Here is a 17910-nt window from a genome sequence, read left to right as displayed (position 1 = left end):
TCAGAAAGTATGCATCAAGAGGGCAAAAACAATTCTTTTAAGTGCAAAAAGACCTGAAACACATTTATCAAGTTTAGTAAAGGTAAAAGTTTTCCCCTGACGTTAAGTCCAGTCATGTCTGACTCTGGGGGTTGGTGCTCATCTCCATTTCTAAGCCGAAGAGCCGGCGTTGTCCGTAGACAGCTCCAAGGTCATGTGGCCATAAGCATGACTGCATGGAGCGCCGTTACCTTCCCGCCGGAGCGGTACTTATTGATATACTCACATTGGCATGTTTTTGAACTGCTAGGTTGGCAGGAGCTGGGGCTAACAGCGGGCGCTCATTCCGCTCCCGGGATTTGAACCTGGGACCTTTCGGTCTGCAAATTCAGCAGCTCAGCGCTTTAACACACTTCGCCACCACCATCAAGTTTAGGAAACCATGAATCAAAAAACAGAGGAGCCTAGTGGGAGCTATCCTTCCGATTGAGTTGACCAAGTGCAAACTATTTCTGTATTTTCAAGTCAAGTTGCAGCAACTGAAGTAGGCTGAGGATGAAAGAGGGAAATGGGAGGAGAAGGTTGAAACCAGGACATTGTGAAAGCAGCTGAGAAAGGGAGGCAGGGGAGGATTAATGGGGAATGTCCTTGCCAAACCCTACTGTTGGAAGGTATGGGATGGCAGTCTCATACAGGATTCATGAAAGTTACACAGCCCTTTGGACTGTTTCAGTTTTATGAGTTATGGCAACCCTAAGGTAGACTTATCACAGTGTTTCCTTGGTAAAGGTTTTCGTAGGGGGTGTGTTTTTCCCTTCCTCGGAGGCTAGGAGGGGTATAAGGGTATGCAGAAGTGGAAGAACCATGAATAAAATCCAATTTGATTTGCCTGAAAACAGCACTGTAATAATTTCTATGTCCTCCAGTGTTGGACAATCTAAAAATGCCTAGGTAAAGATAAAGGTTTTCTCCTGACATTAAGTCTAGTCGTGCCCAACTCTAGGAGTTGGTGCTCATCTCCATTTCTAAGCCGAAGAGCTGGCGTTGTCCGTAGACACCTCCAAGGTCATGTGGCTGGCATGACTACATGGAGCACTGTTACCTTTCTTCCAGAGTGGTACCTATTGATCTACTCACATGTTGCATGTTTTTGAACTGCTAGGTTGGCATAAGCTGGGGCTAACAGTGGGAGCTCACCCCGCTCCCCGGATTTGAACCTCAGCAGCTGAGTGGTTTAAACTGCTGCACCACCGGGGGCTCCCTGAAAATGCCTACAGAAGTGATTTCTGTATAAGTCTTTAGGTCTTCCAGAGTGGCTCTAGGGTCAGCTTCCAATGGAAGTTGACCATTGAATTGTGTTGGAAGATGTAGTCTCTTTGAGTTTTATTTTTCAAAGAGAAAAAGCAAGGTATAAATAATAATTATGACTTTCTTTATGTATTTCATGTCAAAATCATTGCCATATATGTATATGTTATGCATATATATGTATATATGTGTGTGTGCGTGCGTGCGTGTGTATGTATATGTATATGTATGTGTGTGTGTATGTGTGTGTGTGTGTGTGTATGTATATATATATATATCCTCCCTTTTCCCCCTTCTTTTTTTGTTTTGTTTTGTTTTTCTTTTCTTTATTTTTTAACTTATCACACCTCTTGAAAACTCATAAAGATTATATTTAAAATCTTTGCATAAATAAATAAGTTTAAAACTGATAAAATAAAGGGAACCCAAAACCCAACAGCATTGTAATCCCAAAAACATTGCTTTACAATAATGATGATAATTATGTAGAGATTCCTAGAAGGAAAGTGTTAATCAAGTCCGTTATGCAAAAGTTAAGCCAGCAGATGTGAAGGGCTGTAGTTCATAATACCCACATTTTATAATCTAGCAACTGGAATTTCAATGTCAAATTTTGGAAATTCTCCTTATCTCCAATTTATGAGATCCACTAACAGTCATAAAGGTTGTGTGACAGAGGATCAGAAAGGGGACCTTTACATTTTTGTTGAAATGGTCTTTGAGGATTTTCTTCATTCCTTGGAAACAGCACAGAAAGCATCTGTGATTAAAAATAAAATAAAATGGAACATTATAGAAAGAGAAACAGAGATCACCCATCCCTGTGACCAGTGATTCACTATAGCAGGGAATTTGCCTGATTGTATAATTTCAACCGTTACTGATTAAAAATAGAATGCTTACTCTTTATAATTCTGTCGATTGGCTTCCTAGACAGTCACTAATCCTTAGACAAGTACAAAACCTCCTTTTAAAAAACACACAACAGATAAAAGCAGTAAAACAAAAAATAGAACAGCCCATTAAAATAATGCAATTTAATTTTAATTATGCTTCACCTTCTGACCTCCAGCGCAAAAATGCTTTCAAATAAATGGTTGGATCATCCCTGATAATTTAACCTGGTGTGCCCTTAGGAAACACAGATTTTAGGAAATACAGATTTTAGGAAATACAGATATTTCTCAGTCCTCTGTATCCAGAAATTCTGTACCCTAACCAACAGATTCAACCATCCATGGTTTGAAAATATTCCAAAAAATAATAATTCCAAAATTTAAACTTTGATTTTATATAAGGGACAGTATTTTACTATTCCGTTGTATATAATGGGGCATGCACATCCATGGATTTTGGTATACACAGAGCTCCTGGAACCAAACCTATTGCTATTGTGTCAATATTACAATTGTTCTGATAGATAATAGAATTATGTGTTTGCATTTCAAAACTTACAGTCTTATTGCATTAGTTGAGAGCAGGTTTTAAAGACAAAATTATGAATATTAATGTTAGAGCTGCCTTAGGGGACCAGTTGCCTTTGGCCACCATTGCCATTTTCTTGACCATTGCAATGGTGAAATTAGGTGAAGTCATTGCTAATTTTTTGGGTTCTCTTGAGATAGAGGCCGGGCTGTGGCGCAGCTGTTGAGCAGCTGCCTTAAATAACTCTGACCACGAGGTCATGAGTTCGAGGCCAGCCCGTGGCGGGGTGAGCACCCGTCAATTAAAAATAAAAAATAGCCCCTGCTCGTTGCTGACCTAGCAACCCGAAAGATAGTTGCATCTATCAAGTAGGAGATAAGGTACCACTTATAAAGTGGGGAGGCAAGATTAACTAATTTACGACCTGGAATGAGGAAGTGCCGTCAGTGTGGATGATGAAGCAGCTGCTCCCCCCTGTGGCCAGAATCGAACATCCCCTCAGAAGAAGGTTAACTTGCCTCTGCGTGTCTCTCTCAGTCTCTGTTTGATGTGTTTATGGGCATTGAATGTTTGCCCTATGTGTGTTATAATGTGATCCGCCCTGAGTCCCCTTCGGGGTGAGAAGGGCGGAATATAAATACTGTAAATAAATAAATAAATAAATAGACTTTTTGCTTTTTGCCACCTCTTGCTTTTTGCCACTCTATGCAGAGATGGGGATGGTTCCTCTTTTTATAAGAATTAAAGTCCAATGTTTACATTACATTTAGATAAGTTGATCCAAGCTTCTGTGGTCAATTTTTGGCTAAAATTTCAACATTTATATATACAGGTACTTTCAAAGGGCATTTTTCCTCCTCTGATTACATACTGCTTTGTCTTTTTCTTATACAGAGGGGCTCTCCGTCCTGCAAATTGCAGAGCTTTCTACATTTTCCTTTTCTAGGTTCTCCGCTCCTTCCTCTTGTTGCTTCCGAAGCATGATTAATAGAGTAGAACTGCATATTATAAAAAGCACAAGGAGGCCACTAAAGTGGGGGAGGAGGGAGAAACCCTTGTTGAATTACCGTCTCCGCTTCTGTACTTTGTTTTTCTTTTTACCTTAAGCCCAGGTTTCACCACACTCAGCAGTTTTCGGTCTCAGTCAGTCGCTGCCGGGGGCAAAGGCAATGAAAAGCACAGGGTAATGATGCCAGAGCCAGAGATACGTCCCTCTGACCTCTGAGGATCTAATTGACTTGGGTCCAGGTTATCTAGCCAAGCGCCTTCTTCCAGCAGCCAGTCCATAGAACTCTTTTAAAATTTATGAGTCCCACTTTTGCCCTACTTAATAAACAAGTTGAAGACTGGGATGTATTTTTCAGGAGGCAGAGAGTGCCTGGCCCAAGGTCAGATTGTCAGCTTTAAGGACTTGAAAACTTCTCGAACCTTTTGGAGACCACTTCCAAAATCAAAGCTTCATCTTACAAAAAGAAGAAAGAAAATATACACACACTTATACAACTTAGACAGGAGTTAAACTTGGGCTAAACTAAAAGGTAGAGGTAAAGGTTTTCCCCTGACATTAAGTCCAGTCATGTCTGACTCTGGGGGTTGGTGCTCATCTCCATTTCTAAGCCGAAAACCTGGCGTTGCCCATAGACACCTCCAAGGTCATGTCGCCGGCATGACTGCATGGAGTGCCATTACCTTCCTGCTGGAGCGGTACCTATTGATCTACTCACATTTGCATATTTTCGAACTGCTAGGTTGGCAGAAGCTGGAGCTAACAGCAGGCGCTCACTCCGCTCCCCGGATTCGAACCTGCGACCTTTCAGTCTGCAAGTTCAGAAGCTCAGTGCTTTAACACACTGCGTCACTGGGGGCAACTTGGGCTAAACTAAACTAGAGCTAAAGGAATACTACCAAGTCCTCCTCCTAAAACACCAATTGATAATTACCAGGATATTGACAATGAGGAACTCTGATCACCACAATCCAAACTGTCACATAAAATGTAAACATTGGGGCATGCTATTCTACCATTATGGAGCCCCTGGTGGCGCAGTGCGTTAAACCACCGAGCTGCTGAAATTGCTGGCCAAAAGGTTGGCGGTTCGAATTCGGGGAGTGGGGTGAGCTCCCACTCTTGGCTCCAGCTTCTGCCAACCTAGCAGTTTGAAAACATGCACATGTGAGTAGATCAATAGGTACTGTGCCAGCGGGAAGGTAATGGCGCTCCATGCAGTCATGCCAGCCACATGACCTTGAAGGTGTCTATGGACAACGCTGGCTCTTCGGCTTAGAAATGGAGATGAGCACCAACCCCCAGAATCAGACATGACTGGACTTAACATCAGGGGAAACCTTTACCTTTTATTCTGCCATTGCAGATCCAACTAAAAGACCCAACACATATACTAATAAACAGAGCCACATATTATTGTAGATTTCATATGACTCAAGAAGTCCATAAATAATAATAATATAATAATAATACAACTTTATTTATATTCCACCCTGTCTCCCCGGAGGGATTCAGGGCAGATTCCAAACATAAAAGGCAAACATTCAATGCCCAAACACAACAGCAATAGATCCATAATAATGAAAACTGACAACCTAACATATAAAAACAAATTATGACTTAACAACTAAAATTAAATAAAAAAGCACAACCTGTTACATCAGACATAAAACAAAACCTCAAACATTTTCAGTCTTCAAAAATGCTCAGTTGATTTATCCATTCAAGCTCATGTTTACTTGGTGAGTTGGGCCAACTCAGCAACTTTGACAATTCCTTCTTCGATTAAAAATTGTTGACTCTTTATTCCTTTGCCTAACATACCCAACTGTGCAAATTGAAATCATTGAGTTTCAGTTCTGTGGGACTCAGATAGGATTGCCTGATAAGGCATTAATGGAGCAGGAAGTGGAACGGAAGAGCAAGAGGAAGTCAGGTGCGGAAAGCGGCCACAGATCTGTGAGTGTAGCTTTATTCAACACCTAAGCAAGCCTGCTCAAAAGGGATCAGATGGGGATAGGCTTCGGGGAAGGCGAGGAACCCTGCAGTCAGCAAAACAGCATGACGGCATGCGAGAGATGATTGAATGAGGGAATGGGAGCCCCGTGGGGCAAGGAGATGTCTTTCGGTCTCCGGCATTTCCTTGGCAGCTCTGCTTAAAGGCAGTCACCCAGCGTTAATGCAGTTGACAGAAAGAGGCATGGTACGGCAGCGGAAATGTTCCACTGTGTGCAGTTGTTTGGACACTTGTTTCCCTGTGCCTCCTGAGATGTGTTTCCCCCAATTAACTTTCCCAATTTCCCATTCTTTCTTTTTTAGTAGCATTCAAAAGAGCTGGGAAAGTTGTCGAAGGCTTTCATGGCCGGGATCACAGGGTTGTTGTATGTCTTTCGGGCTGTGTGGCCATGTTCCAGAAGTATTCTCTCCTGACGTTTCGCCCACATCTATGGCAGGCATCCTCAGAGGTTGTGTGGTATGGATAAACTAAGTAAGGAAAGGAAAGAATATATATCTGTGTAGAGTCCAGGGTGTAGCAAGAGTCCTTTGTCACTGGGAAGCCAGCATTAATGTTTCAGTTAATCACCCTAATTAGCATTGGAAATGTATTTGTCTCTTGCCTGGGGGCATTCTTTGTTCAGTCATTAGCTGTCCTCTGCCCTCAGAGTGTTGGTTCCCATCTAATGTTTTTATTTGATGAACCAGCCTGGACCCAGGATATTATTTGAGAACACAGAAATGCTGGACCATTCCAACAACTATCATGTTAGACTACACAGAGAAGCCATTGAAATCCACAAGCATGTGGACAACTTCAACAGAAAGGAAGAAACCATGAAAATGAACAAAATCTGGCTACCAGTATTAAAAAAACTCTAAAATCAAAACAGTAGATGGGAACCAACACTCTGAGGGCAGAGGACAGCTAATGACTGAACAAAGGATGCCCCCAGGCAAGAGACAAAAACCTTTCCAATGCTAATACCTCACAATCTCTGAGGATGCCTGCCATAGATGTGGGCGGAATGTCAGGAGAGAATGCTTCTGGAACGTGGCCATACAGCCCAGAAAACACACAACAACCCTGTGATTCGGGGTTTGAGAAACACTGAGCTGAACTTTCACTCTGGACTGATTTGCCAAAATGATGCTTCAGGGTGTGATCTCACAGTGGTTTCAATATTTTTCAGGCAGTTCAAGAAGTTGATATTGGGATAAACTAGTTTGATGTATATGATAATACATGAATATGTCTTGACTATTAAATATTAAGAAACAATTGGGAAAGTTGATTGGGGCACTTGGAGAAGTGATGGAAAGAATGATTGAAAACATGCAGAAAATGGGTTGCTGTGAGTTTTCTGGGTTGTGTGGCTATGTTCCAGAAGCATTCTCTCCTGACATTTCGTCCACATCTATGATAGGCATCCTCAGAGGTTGTGAGGTCTGTTGGAAACTAGGCAAGTGGGGTTGATATACCTATGGAATAATGTCCAGGGTGGGAGAAAGAACTCTTATCTGTTGGAGACAAGTGTGAATGTTGCAATTGGCCATGTTGATTAGCATTGAATAGGATTGCAGCTTCAAAGCCTGGCTGATTCCTGCCTGGGGGAATCCTTTGTTCAGAAAATGATTTAAAACGCATTTTCTAAGTGTTGAAAAGTTCTGATGAGAAAAATCCTAAATTCACAAGGAACCATTGTTCAAGACTTATTCCACAAAGCAAAAAATAACATTTTAATGCATTTTTTTCTGTACAGGATAGGCTATTTTCTGTGCAAAACACCCACCATGGGAATTTTGTGCAGAATGAGTCCTGAAAACTGCATAGTTTCCAAAGACTTTCCTGTAATGGGGAAAAATGGCTAAAACAATCATGAAGAAATATAATGAAGAAATACATCCATCATTGGGGTTTGCTGTCATCATCATTATGCAGATGAGACCCAACTATGGGTGCATCTATACTGCAGAATTAATGCAGTTTTACACCACATTGACTGCCATGGCTCAATGCTGTGGCATCCTGGGATTTGCCATTTTTTGAGGTACAGTAGAGTCTCGCTTATCCAACATAAATGGGCTGGCAGAACATTGGATAAGTGAAAATGTTGGATAATAAGGAGGGATTAAGGAAAAGCCTATTAAATGTCAAATTATGTTATGATTTTACAAATTAAGCACTAAAACATCATGTTTTACAACAAATTGACAGAAAAAGCAGTTCAATACATGGTAGTGTTATGTAGTAATTATTGTATTTATGAATTTAGCACCAAAACATTGCAATGTATTGAAAACATTGGCTACAAAAACACTACTAAAAGGCAGTCTGCATTGGATAATACAGAATGTTGGATAAGTGAAGGTTGGATAAGCGAGACTCAGCTGTATTTCCCATTCTCTGCCTGAGAGTGGAACTGCAAATCTCCAGACATCATAGGATGGACTTATGGCCATTTAAATGGTGTCAAACCACTATAATTCTGCAGTGTGAATGTCCCTTCCCAGACATACAGGATTAGATCCAGTTGAAGGCATACTCTTAACCCCCAAATCCACTGGCTGGAAGAGATGGGAATTGGTGAGAGAGGATTACGCATTGATTGTATGGAGCTGCCTTTGCAGACATCTCAAGCCTGGCAGGCTGACAATGGGCAGCTTTAGAATATTTGTATAAAATGTACAGTTAACTGTCCATTTCCATTCTGTAATTCATTGGCAAACATTTCTCTCCGATTGAGTGTTCCCGAGCTGTGACAACCCGGCATTATCTTCCACTTGTCCCAGCAGTAAAAGCCTGCTGTTTTATGCTTCGCTCTCTCACACACAGAGAGAGACACACAATAAGCCATTGTCAGGCTGTAGATTTTATCATGATGTAATTTAGGATTTTGCCGTGAAAGCCACGAGCGAGGGAAAGCGGGCTCACTTTGAAAAGAAAACAGCTTGCGCTGAAAGGAAAAGACCACACACATTCCCCTAGTGTGGCAAAAGCATTGGACTATCCACTCTGGAGACCAAGGTTCAAATCCCAGCTTGACCATGGAAACCCAGTAGATGACCTTGGACAAGTCACACACTCTCAGCCTCAAAGAAGCAAAGACCTCTGATCAATACTTGCCGAGAAAACCCCACATACATTGGAAATGACTTGAAGGCACACAGCGACAACAGTTGCGAAAGTGATTGACTTCTCTCTGTCCCCTTCTACACTGCCATATAAAATCCAGATTTTGAAGTGGATTATCTGGCACTATAGGAGCCCCCGGTGGTGCAGCGGATTAAAACGCTGAGCTGCTGAACTTGCTGACTGAAAGGCCGGCGGTTCGAATTGGGGGAGCAGAGTGAGCTTCCGTTGTTAGCCCCAGCTTCTGCCAATCTAGCAGTTCGAAAACATGCAAACGTGAGTTAGATCAATAAGTACTGCTCCGGCGGGAAGGTAACTGCGCTCCATGCAGTCAGGCTGGCCACATAACCATGGAAACCAAGGTTCAAGTCCCAGCTTGGTGATGGACAACTCTGGTTCTTAGAAATGGAGATGAACACCAACCCCCAGAGTCGGACACAACTAGACTTAATGTCAGGGGAAAACCTTTAGGTAAAGGTAAAGGTTTCCCCTGACATTAAGTCCAGTCATGTCCGACTCTGGGGGTTGGTGCTCATCTCAATTTCTAAGCCAAAGAGCCAGCATTGACTGCATGGAACACCGTTACCCTCCCGCCGGAGTGGTACCTATTGATCTACTCACATTTGCATGTTTTCGAACTGCTAGGTTGTCAGAAGCCGGAGCTAACACCGGGCGCTCACTCCGCTCCCTGGATTTGAACCTGAGACCTTTCGGTCTGCAAGTTCAGCAGCTCAGGACTTTAACACACTGAGCCACCGGAGGCTCCCAGGGGGGAACCTTTACCTTTGTAGACTCATATAATCCAGTTCAAAGCAGATAATGTGAATTATTTGCTTTGATAATTTGGATTTTATGGCTACGTAGAAGGGGTCTTTGTCTCACCATCCTAACAGATGCATGAGGTGGGATCATAGGAGAAATCCCTTCCCAGGCGGTTTACATTTGCATCCTCCTTGGGTGCATCTACACTATAGAATTGATGCAGTTTGGCACCACTTTAACTCCCATACATCAGTGCTTTAGGATCATGGCAGTTGTCACTTTGCAGTGTCTTTAGCTTCCTCTACCAAAGTGTGTCAGGGCATCACCAAGCTACAGATCCCAGTATCCCGTAGCATTGAGCCATGACATCTATAGGTATGTCCAACTACATTCATTCTACAGTGTAGATGGTTCCTTCATTCTGCATTCAAACCATGATACCATGCTGGTTCTCGGGTGTCTGTTTCACTTATTATTATGTTTATTTATATTTCATCTTTTAACTCTGAGTTAATGACCCAAGATAATTTATCATGCTGTTTTTTTATTTTATTATTATTATTATTATTATTATTATTATTATTATTATTATTATTATTATGACACAGAAAACAAGATAGATATGCTGGATTTCGTATCACAAAATTACAAGTCGAACACTTCCCAAGTGTCTAAGACTGTGTGATGTATTTTTGGATGATGCGTGCAGATCCCAGTCGGGTGGCCTTTTGCAGTTGGCAGATCGTAATTTTGTCAATGTCTATTGTTTCCAAATGCCAGCTGAGATCTTTTGGCACGGCACCCAATGTGCCGATCACCACCGGGACCACCTGCACTGGTTTCTGCCATAGTCTTTGAAGTTCAATCTTGAGGTCCTGATAGCGGCTGAATTTTTCCTGTTGTATTATTATTATTATTATTATTATTATTATTATTATTATTATTATTATTATTATTATTATTTTATTTTAATACCCTGCCACCATCTCCCCAAAGGGACTCGGGGAGGCTTACACGGGGCCAAGCCCAAGCATAACACACATAATAAAACACATTAAGTAAAACAAGTCAATAAAAACATATTAGTAACAAATCAATAAAACATGGATTGGATAAAAAGATAAAAAACGCATAAAATAACTAGGTCATAAAATGCATATATGAAGAATGAGGACAAGAAAGAATCTCTAATTCTCTAAATTTTCCGTATGGAAAAAGTTCACCTCTGGGTGTTAAACCCTGAATTTCACACTGTCTTAATTGGAAAGGAAATAATTGTGTGGCTGAAATCTATCCAATTGCTTATACGATGGGCTTCTTTTCATATTACGTTCTTTCATTTGAAACAATGGAGTGATAGAAAAACAAAGGTAAGTCGTAGCTCAGATAATGTTTTACAAGAGCTGGTTCCTTTGAGAGCAGTAAGTAAAGGAGGCTGAACAAAAGTGCGGTTTCTGATTTTCTTCTCTGGTCTGTCTTTGCCATTTCAGCTTGTGTCCGATTGTTTCCCTGTTGTTCCATTGACACCACAAAGGTTCCGGGGAAGATTTGGTGGAGGCTGAGGAAGACTTGCTACCAAATTGTTGAACACAGCTGGTTTGAAACTTTCATCATATTCATGATTCTTCTCAGCAGTGGAGCACTGGTAAAGTTTAACTTATATCCTCCTTACACACACACACATAGGAGTTCAGTATTGCTTAGAGCAGGCACGGGCCAACTTGGGCCCTCCAGGTGGAGGGCCCAAGTTGGCCCATGCCTGCCCATCCTGTGTAATGTTGCGATTTGTAATTTGGTGACGTCCACTTCCTTGAACTCGTCCAAATACAGAGTTCTTAGTATCTCACCAGGGAGCCATGGTGGTGCAATGGATTAAACTCTTGTGCCATCTGAACTGCTGACCTGAAGGTTTGGTTGCTGACCTTAAGGTTTCTAGTTCAAAACCACGAGACAGGCTGAGCTCTCATCTGTCAGCTCTAGCTTGCAGAGACCTGAGAGAAGCCTCCCGGTAAGACATTCGGACGCCCCCGGGCAACGTCTCTATAGACAGCCAATTCTCTCACACCAGAAGCGACTTGCACTATGTTCTCAAGTCACTTCTGACATGTTTTTTTTAAAAAGTATCTCACCAAACTACAAATCTCATGCTAATTGCTTCACTCGATGGGTCACCTAACTCTTCTAGCCTCCAAATAAATGCAGGAAACAACTTTTTTGTGTGTGCAGAAAATTCTGTTCCAGTTGGAAAAGGTGCTGTTTTCTGATCCAAAAATGTCATGGACAAAATTTGCATTGAATAAATCCAGATTAGGCTTCAAATTTGCATGGAATAAATCCAGATTAGGCTTCAAACTCTGCAAATAAATGCAGGAAACAACTTTTTTGTGTGTGCAGAAAATTCTGTTCTGGTTTAAAAAGGTGCTATTTTCTATTCCAAAAATGTCATGGATAAAATTTGCATTGAATGAGTCCAGATTAGGCTTCAAATTTGCATTGAATAATTCCAGATTAGATTTCAAACTCTGCAAATAAATGCAGGAAACAACTTTTTTGTGTGTGCAGAAAATTCTGTTCCAGTTGGAAAAGGTGCTGTTTTCTGTTCCAAAAATGTCATGGATAAAATTTGCATTGAATAAATCCAGATTAGGCTTCAAACTCTGCAAATAAATGCAGGAAACAACTTTTTTGTGTGTGCAGAAAATTCTGTTCTGGTTAAAAAAGGTGCTATTTTCTATTCCAAAAATGTCATGGATAAAATTTTCATTGAATAAGTCCAGAATAGGCTTCAAACTCTGCATAGCATTCAAAAACTATACTCATTGGTTCCTTTAAGAAGAAAAAGTGATGCATTACATCCTTTAAGAAGTGGTGCATTACATCCTTAGACACAACTGAGTCATGCTCTCTCAGCTTAGTCTACTTTGAAGAGAACAATATGGAGTAATCCATTGGGCATGAACTTCAGACCTTGATAAAATAATACTGGTGCAGGATGCAGTCAATCTATAAATTAGTAATAGACCCTATATGCTGTTTCACATAACACATGACTAACATACAGCAGTGTCAGCTGCTACTTTAGATAATAGTTCATGGGAAGGATTATGTGAATTTATTCAGCATTATTAGCCACAATAGGAAAAAAAAACCTTGAAGTTTGATGGCTTTGAATATTTCTGAATGCCAGATGCTATGCAGGAAACTAAAAGAGAGTGAGAAAGAAACCATCAATTCTATTTTTTTCACTGCCTAAACAGCTAAATAGCTGCTACTTGAAGCAAACAGTTAGGTAAACTTTGATTTATCAAGGACAGTTTTCATACTCTAGTAGGAGGTTAGGTGACCCACAGACCAAACTACACATTCTTCCAACTTTGAGAATGTGAATGTGATTGGGGCCATACTTGAGAGCTGGGAGAATGGCTTTTTCTCCTCTCAAAGATGGCTTTCTCTACCACTTTCCCATTTGCTCACCATTTCCACCCTTATATCTCCTTTTCTGATATAATTACATAGTGTTCAGTAGCACTGAAATACCAGCTCTATGGTAGCCTTCCAGGTGGGACACAATGGTAGGATGAGCCCCAAAACTGAGCAAGAAAGCAAATAGACAACTTTAGCCAAAGGACCCACAAAGCCCCAGCGCTGCATTCAGTCCAATTTATTCACAGTACTGGTCAGGATAGATAGAGTTTATTCCAATCATCAGTATTGTATATAATGGGTTGCTGTGAGTTTTCCGGCTGTATGGCCATGTTCCAGAAGCATTCTCTCCTGACATTTCGCCCACATCTAGGGCAGGCATCCTCAGAGGTTTTGATGTCTGTTGGAAACTAGGCAAGAGAGGCTTATATATCTGTGGAATGTTCAGGGTGGGAGAAAGAACTATTGTCTGTTGGAAGCCAGTGTGAATGTTGCAATTGGCCAGCTTGATTAGCATTGAATGGCCTTGCAGCTTCAAGGCCTGGCTGCTTCATGCCTGGGGGAAACTCCAGGAGAGAATGCTTCTGGAACATGACCAGAAGCATCCCAGAAAACTCACAGCAACCCAGTGATTTCAGCCATGAAAGCCTTTGACAACACATTGTATATAATATCAAAGTTAGGCAAAGATCCTCTTAATCAACAAATGGATACATTCTGTGTTGGTCACTCAGACCTCAGGTATGCATTCAATACTGTACATGAGCAACATCCAATGCATACATGGTCATCCTCTTCTGAGGTCTATGAGACCAGCACAGAATGGTGGCAAAAATAGTGACGCTTTTGCTTTTTCATGGTTCAGTGTACAATAATTCTCTTTCATGCACAAGATTATTAAAAACATTTTTATTAAAGGTTATGTGTAGAAGGGTTACATGAAACATAAATGAATTGTGCTTCTCAATTTGAGTGCTATCTCCAAGATAACACATAGCATACACATATGCAAATACAGATTTTCCAAAATCCAAAAAAATCTGAAGTACAGAATAGTTCTGCTTTTGGGTAAGAAATATTCAACCTATATTACAACGTGGCAATTAGGCTTGTGCACATATCCGTTTTAGCTGTTTTCGTTCAGCCAGTCCGTCTTCTTCATCTCTGCCAGATGGCCGTAATAACAAGGGCCCAGCCGTCATGTTTTCCCGTCCGTAAAAGAGCCACATGGCAGCCGATCACAGCTCCTCCTCCCCTATTCGGTATCACGTGGTACACAAAGATGGCGTGTCTTACACAAGCTGTGTCTACTTCCTTAAACCTGTTGCTGAAACCCATCCTCCCTTGAAGGGGAAAAAAAGGAAAGGGCCCAAGGAATGGAAAGTGAGCCTCGTAAATTCTCCATTGCCACAAATTGGCCGGATTTAGCCATATTTTTTGGCTAGGGACCAAAAACGGCTATTCGGCTACCTGCCCATTTTCAAGAGGTGTGCAAACATGGAAACGGGGGTCTACCAGAATCTGACTAACAGAAATGGATTGAGGTTTAGCTGAAATGCACAAGCCTAGCTGCATAAATATTACACCATGTTTGATAAAATGGCTGCTTATTCAGGCTGCTTTGTTTTGTTTTGTTTTGTTTTGTGTTGTGTTGTGTTGTGTTAAGAGCATTTAAATGGCTTTTCACTAAAACAGCAGCAACCTCAGAGCTTTGTATTGTAAGAACAGAAAATTGTCTTGAGTGCATAATAGTATTAGTGTGATGCTTTGCCTTTTCAGGCATTTGAAGACATCTACCTGGAAGAGAGAAAGAACATTAAAACCATGTTGGAATATGCTGACAAGATCTTCACTTACATCTTTGTCCTGGAGATGCTTCTGAAATGGGTGGCTTATGGCTTTAAGAAGTACTTCACCAATGCATGGTGCTGGCTTGATTTCCTCATTGTAGATGTAAGTATCATGCTTTGCTTCAGATGGGAATATCCAGCCATTTGAATTCAGCTCAGCTTTGAACTATGTGGGTGCTTTTCATATTTTGAATGTGGATTAAATGATGTGTGGTTCATAGTTGAGGCCACTTCAAGTGTTCTCAAGGCATTTGCAATTTGTGAAGTTTTCTGTTTTGACCCTTTGCATGAAAATGGGAAGCGAGACTAAGATGGTTTGTAATAATAATTCCTTTGACTGTGTCAATTAATTTCTAGTGAAATCTTTCAACATCTGGCAAATTCAGACTACAGGACTTATGAATTTGCATTCTATTTAAAACGTTCATGACTCAGGATGCATCTAAACTATAGAATTAATGCAGTTTGACACTACTTTAACAGCCATAGCTCAGTGCTTTGGAATCATGGGAGTTGTAGTTTTACAAGCCTTCCCTGGCAAAGGATGTTGTGCCAAGACAAACCACAAATCCCAGGATGCCATAGAACAAAAACATGGCAATTTAAATAGCGTCAAACTACATTAATTCTACAGTGTAGATGCCCCACAAGGCTCTGAAAACTTTTCAGTGCAAGCAATGACTTACTAGTGCTACGGACAGGAAAACAAACCAAATCTGGGGATGTAAAGTTATATTGCCTATTAAGAAATGCCCCAATCCTAATCACAAGGCATTAGTGGAACATCATTTAAGGGCATTGCTTCAGCAGGAAAGATCGGGGTCATGAAACTCACTGATATGGACAAATGCTGGATGAACCTGCATTGAAATAAGGAGGAGAATGACACTTTCTTTTTCAGAAAGATGAAAGAAGGAATTCTTGAGATTTCTTCAGATGCGATGCTAAATGTGAATAGCTGCTTAATGTGATCTGGGTAGACACACACTGGAAACTGACCTCACTTGACAATATCAGACTTAAAAGGGCTTCAAGATTTCAGAGTTTTTTCATACCTTGTCCTCCCTTTGTCTGTGTTTTTATACCAATGTTATCCAGCATGTTGCGTTTTGTGACCTCCTGCCGCACGGGACATCCATAAATCCCCCAAATGAGCATTTAGGGTATTAAATACTTCAGCCATGTCTGCAAAGTGTTGTTGATGAGGAGGAGAGCTCTTGAAGTGTTAGGTATTACCACTGCTATTAAAAGGGAATTGTTGGGCTGTCCGAGGCATTGTGCCTTGTGCACCTCATTGCGTTGCTTTGGAGCTGTGACAATTACTGGGATTGCTCCATGGTTAAACTCAGAATCCTCCCAATTAGCACACCAATTAGAATTCTCTAATACAGCTTTGTTATTGTTAACATGAAGTTGGTATGGTCAACAGTGGCCCAAATCCTATTATTATACACCATGTGTAGTAGAGGAGATCTACTGAATCAGTTGTGAAGGACAAGTCAGTATATAGGTCTGATCCTCCAGTTCATTGTGTGTTGTGAGTCCAATGTTGTATAGTAGTTTTGAGTTTTGGATAAAGCTGGTTCTACACTGCCTTATAATGCAGTTTAAAGCTGCATTGTATGGTCAGAGTAAACTCATATAATGTAATGTACATGGGGCACAAGACCTAAAGGACCTCCGGTTTTCCTTAAGCCATAAAACTCACTGGATGATCTTAGTTACTCCTCACAGCCAGAAGTACATGAGAAAGAAGCCACTGAGATCATATGTTGGGCAGAAGAGAGCTGTGTATACTGTCTTGAGTTCAGTGGAGAAAAGACTGCACATTAGTGTAGTTAATAGGAATAATAAAAAACAATTATGAAATATTACAACTGATATCCAAGTCTGCTTAGCATGTACAGTATGATCCTGTATCTGTGGTACTGGCATCTGCAGATTCCTTTATCCATATCTAGCAGAACATGTCCTCTCTGGGTATTTTCTAGGTTTTCCAGAAGTCAATCGGCTTTCAATCTGCAATTTCCCTTATCCATATGAAGTCTGGGTATGCATTACCTGCATACTATATTGTTCAAGATTCTTCTAGAGATAAAATAGCTCCCAGATTTTTGGAAATCTTTCCAAAGCTTTCATGCTCCTCTTTGGTGAAGCTATTGCCTACTTGTGGGATCTACCGATCTTTCAAAATGAGAGATTTCTTTTTAAACAAAAAAATATACAATTTTCAAATAAAAAATTAAAATTGAAACCACGTGTCATAAATTAAATTCTCAGACCCTTTTAATATAGCCATCCTGGGCCCAGTTCTGTTCAACATCTTTATTGATGACTTAGATGAAGGGTTTGCAGATGACACCAAATGGGGAGGGAGAGCCAATCCTCCAGAAGAAAGGAGCAGAATTCAAAACGATCTTAATAGATTAGAGAGATGATTGGCCAAAACTAACAAAACAAAGTTCAACAGGGACAAATGCAAGATACTCCATTTAGGCAGAAAAAATGAAATGTAAAGATACAGAATGGGGGACGCCCGGCTCGATAGTAGTACGTGTGAAAAAGACCTTGGAGTCCTCGTGGACAACAAGTTAAACATGAGCCAACAATGTGATACAGTGGCTAAAAAAATCAATAGGATTTTGGTCGGGATAAACAGGAGTATAGTGTCTAAACCAGGGAAATCATGTTACCCCTCCATTCTGCCTTGGTCAGACCACACCTGGAATCGCACTGTGTCCAATTCTGGGAGATGTTGACTCTAAGCTGGGATGTGTCCAGAAGAGGGTGATTAAAATGATCAAAGGTCTGGAGAACAAGCCCTATGAGGAGTGGCTTAAAGACCTGGGCATGCTTAGCCTGCAGAAGAGAAGGCTGAGAGAAGACATGATGAGAGCCATGTACAAATAGTAACTGTGGCCCATTGGAACAAGCCTTGGGGATACTGGTCATAGTATTCCAAGATGTAATTTATCACTTCTTGGATTCAGTTACAGTGCCAGGAGTAAGTAAATGGTTCATAAAGCTGT

The 17910-nt window shown here is 41.0% G+C and overlaps 1 protein-coding gene across 7 annotated transcripts in view; it reads left to right on the top strand.

Moving 5' to 3' along the window:
- Window positions 1-17910, top strand: part of scn5a (sodium voltage-gated channel alpha subunit 5) — a 329714-nt gene that overhangs the window by 268927 nt on the left and 42877 nt on the right. For all 7 annotated transcript variants that reach the window (XM_062957813.1, XM_062957812.1, XM_062957809.1 and 4 more), the window contains 2 exons: window positions 11099-11253; window positions 14811-14984. In XM_062957813.1, coding sequence (XP_062813883.1) covers window positions 11099-11253; window positions 14811-14984 — 329 coding nt within the window. The remainder of the gene's footprint in view (window positions 1-11098; window positions 11254-14810; window positions 14985-17910) is intronic.

This window comes from Anolis carolinensis, chromosome 6 (assembly GCF_035594765.1).
Source record: "Anolis carolinensis isolate JA03-04 chromosome 6, rAnoCar3.1.pri, whole genome shotgun sequence".
In the NCBI taxonomy this organism is placed as follows: domain Eukaryota; kingdom Metazoa; phylum Chordata; class Lepidosauria; order Squamata; family Dactyloidae; genus Anolis; species Anolis carolinensis.
Note: the sequence above shows the minus strand (reverse complement) of the source record. Positions and strands in the feature narration are given on the sequence as shown.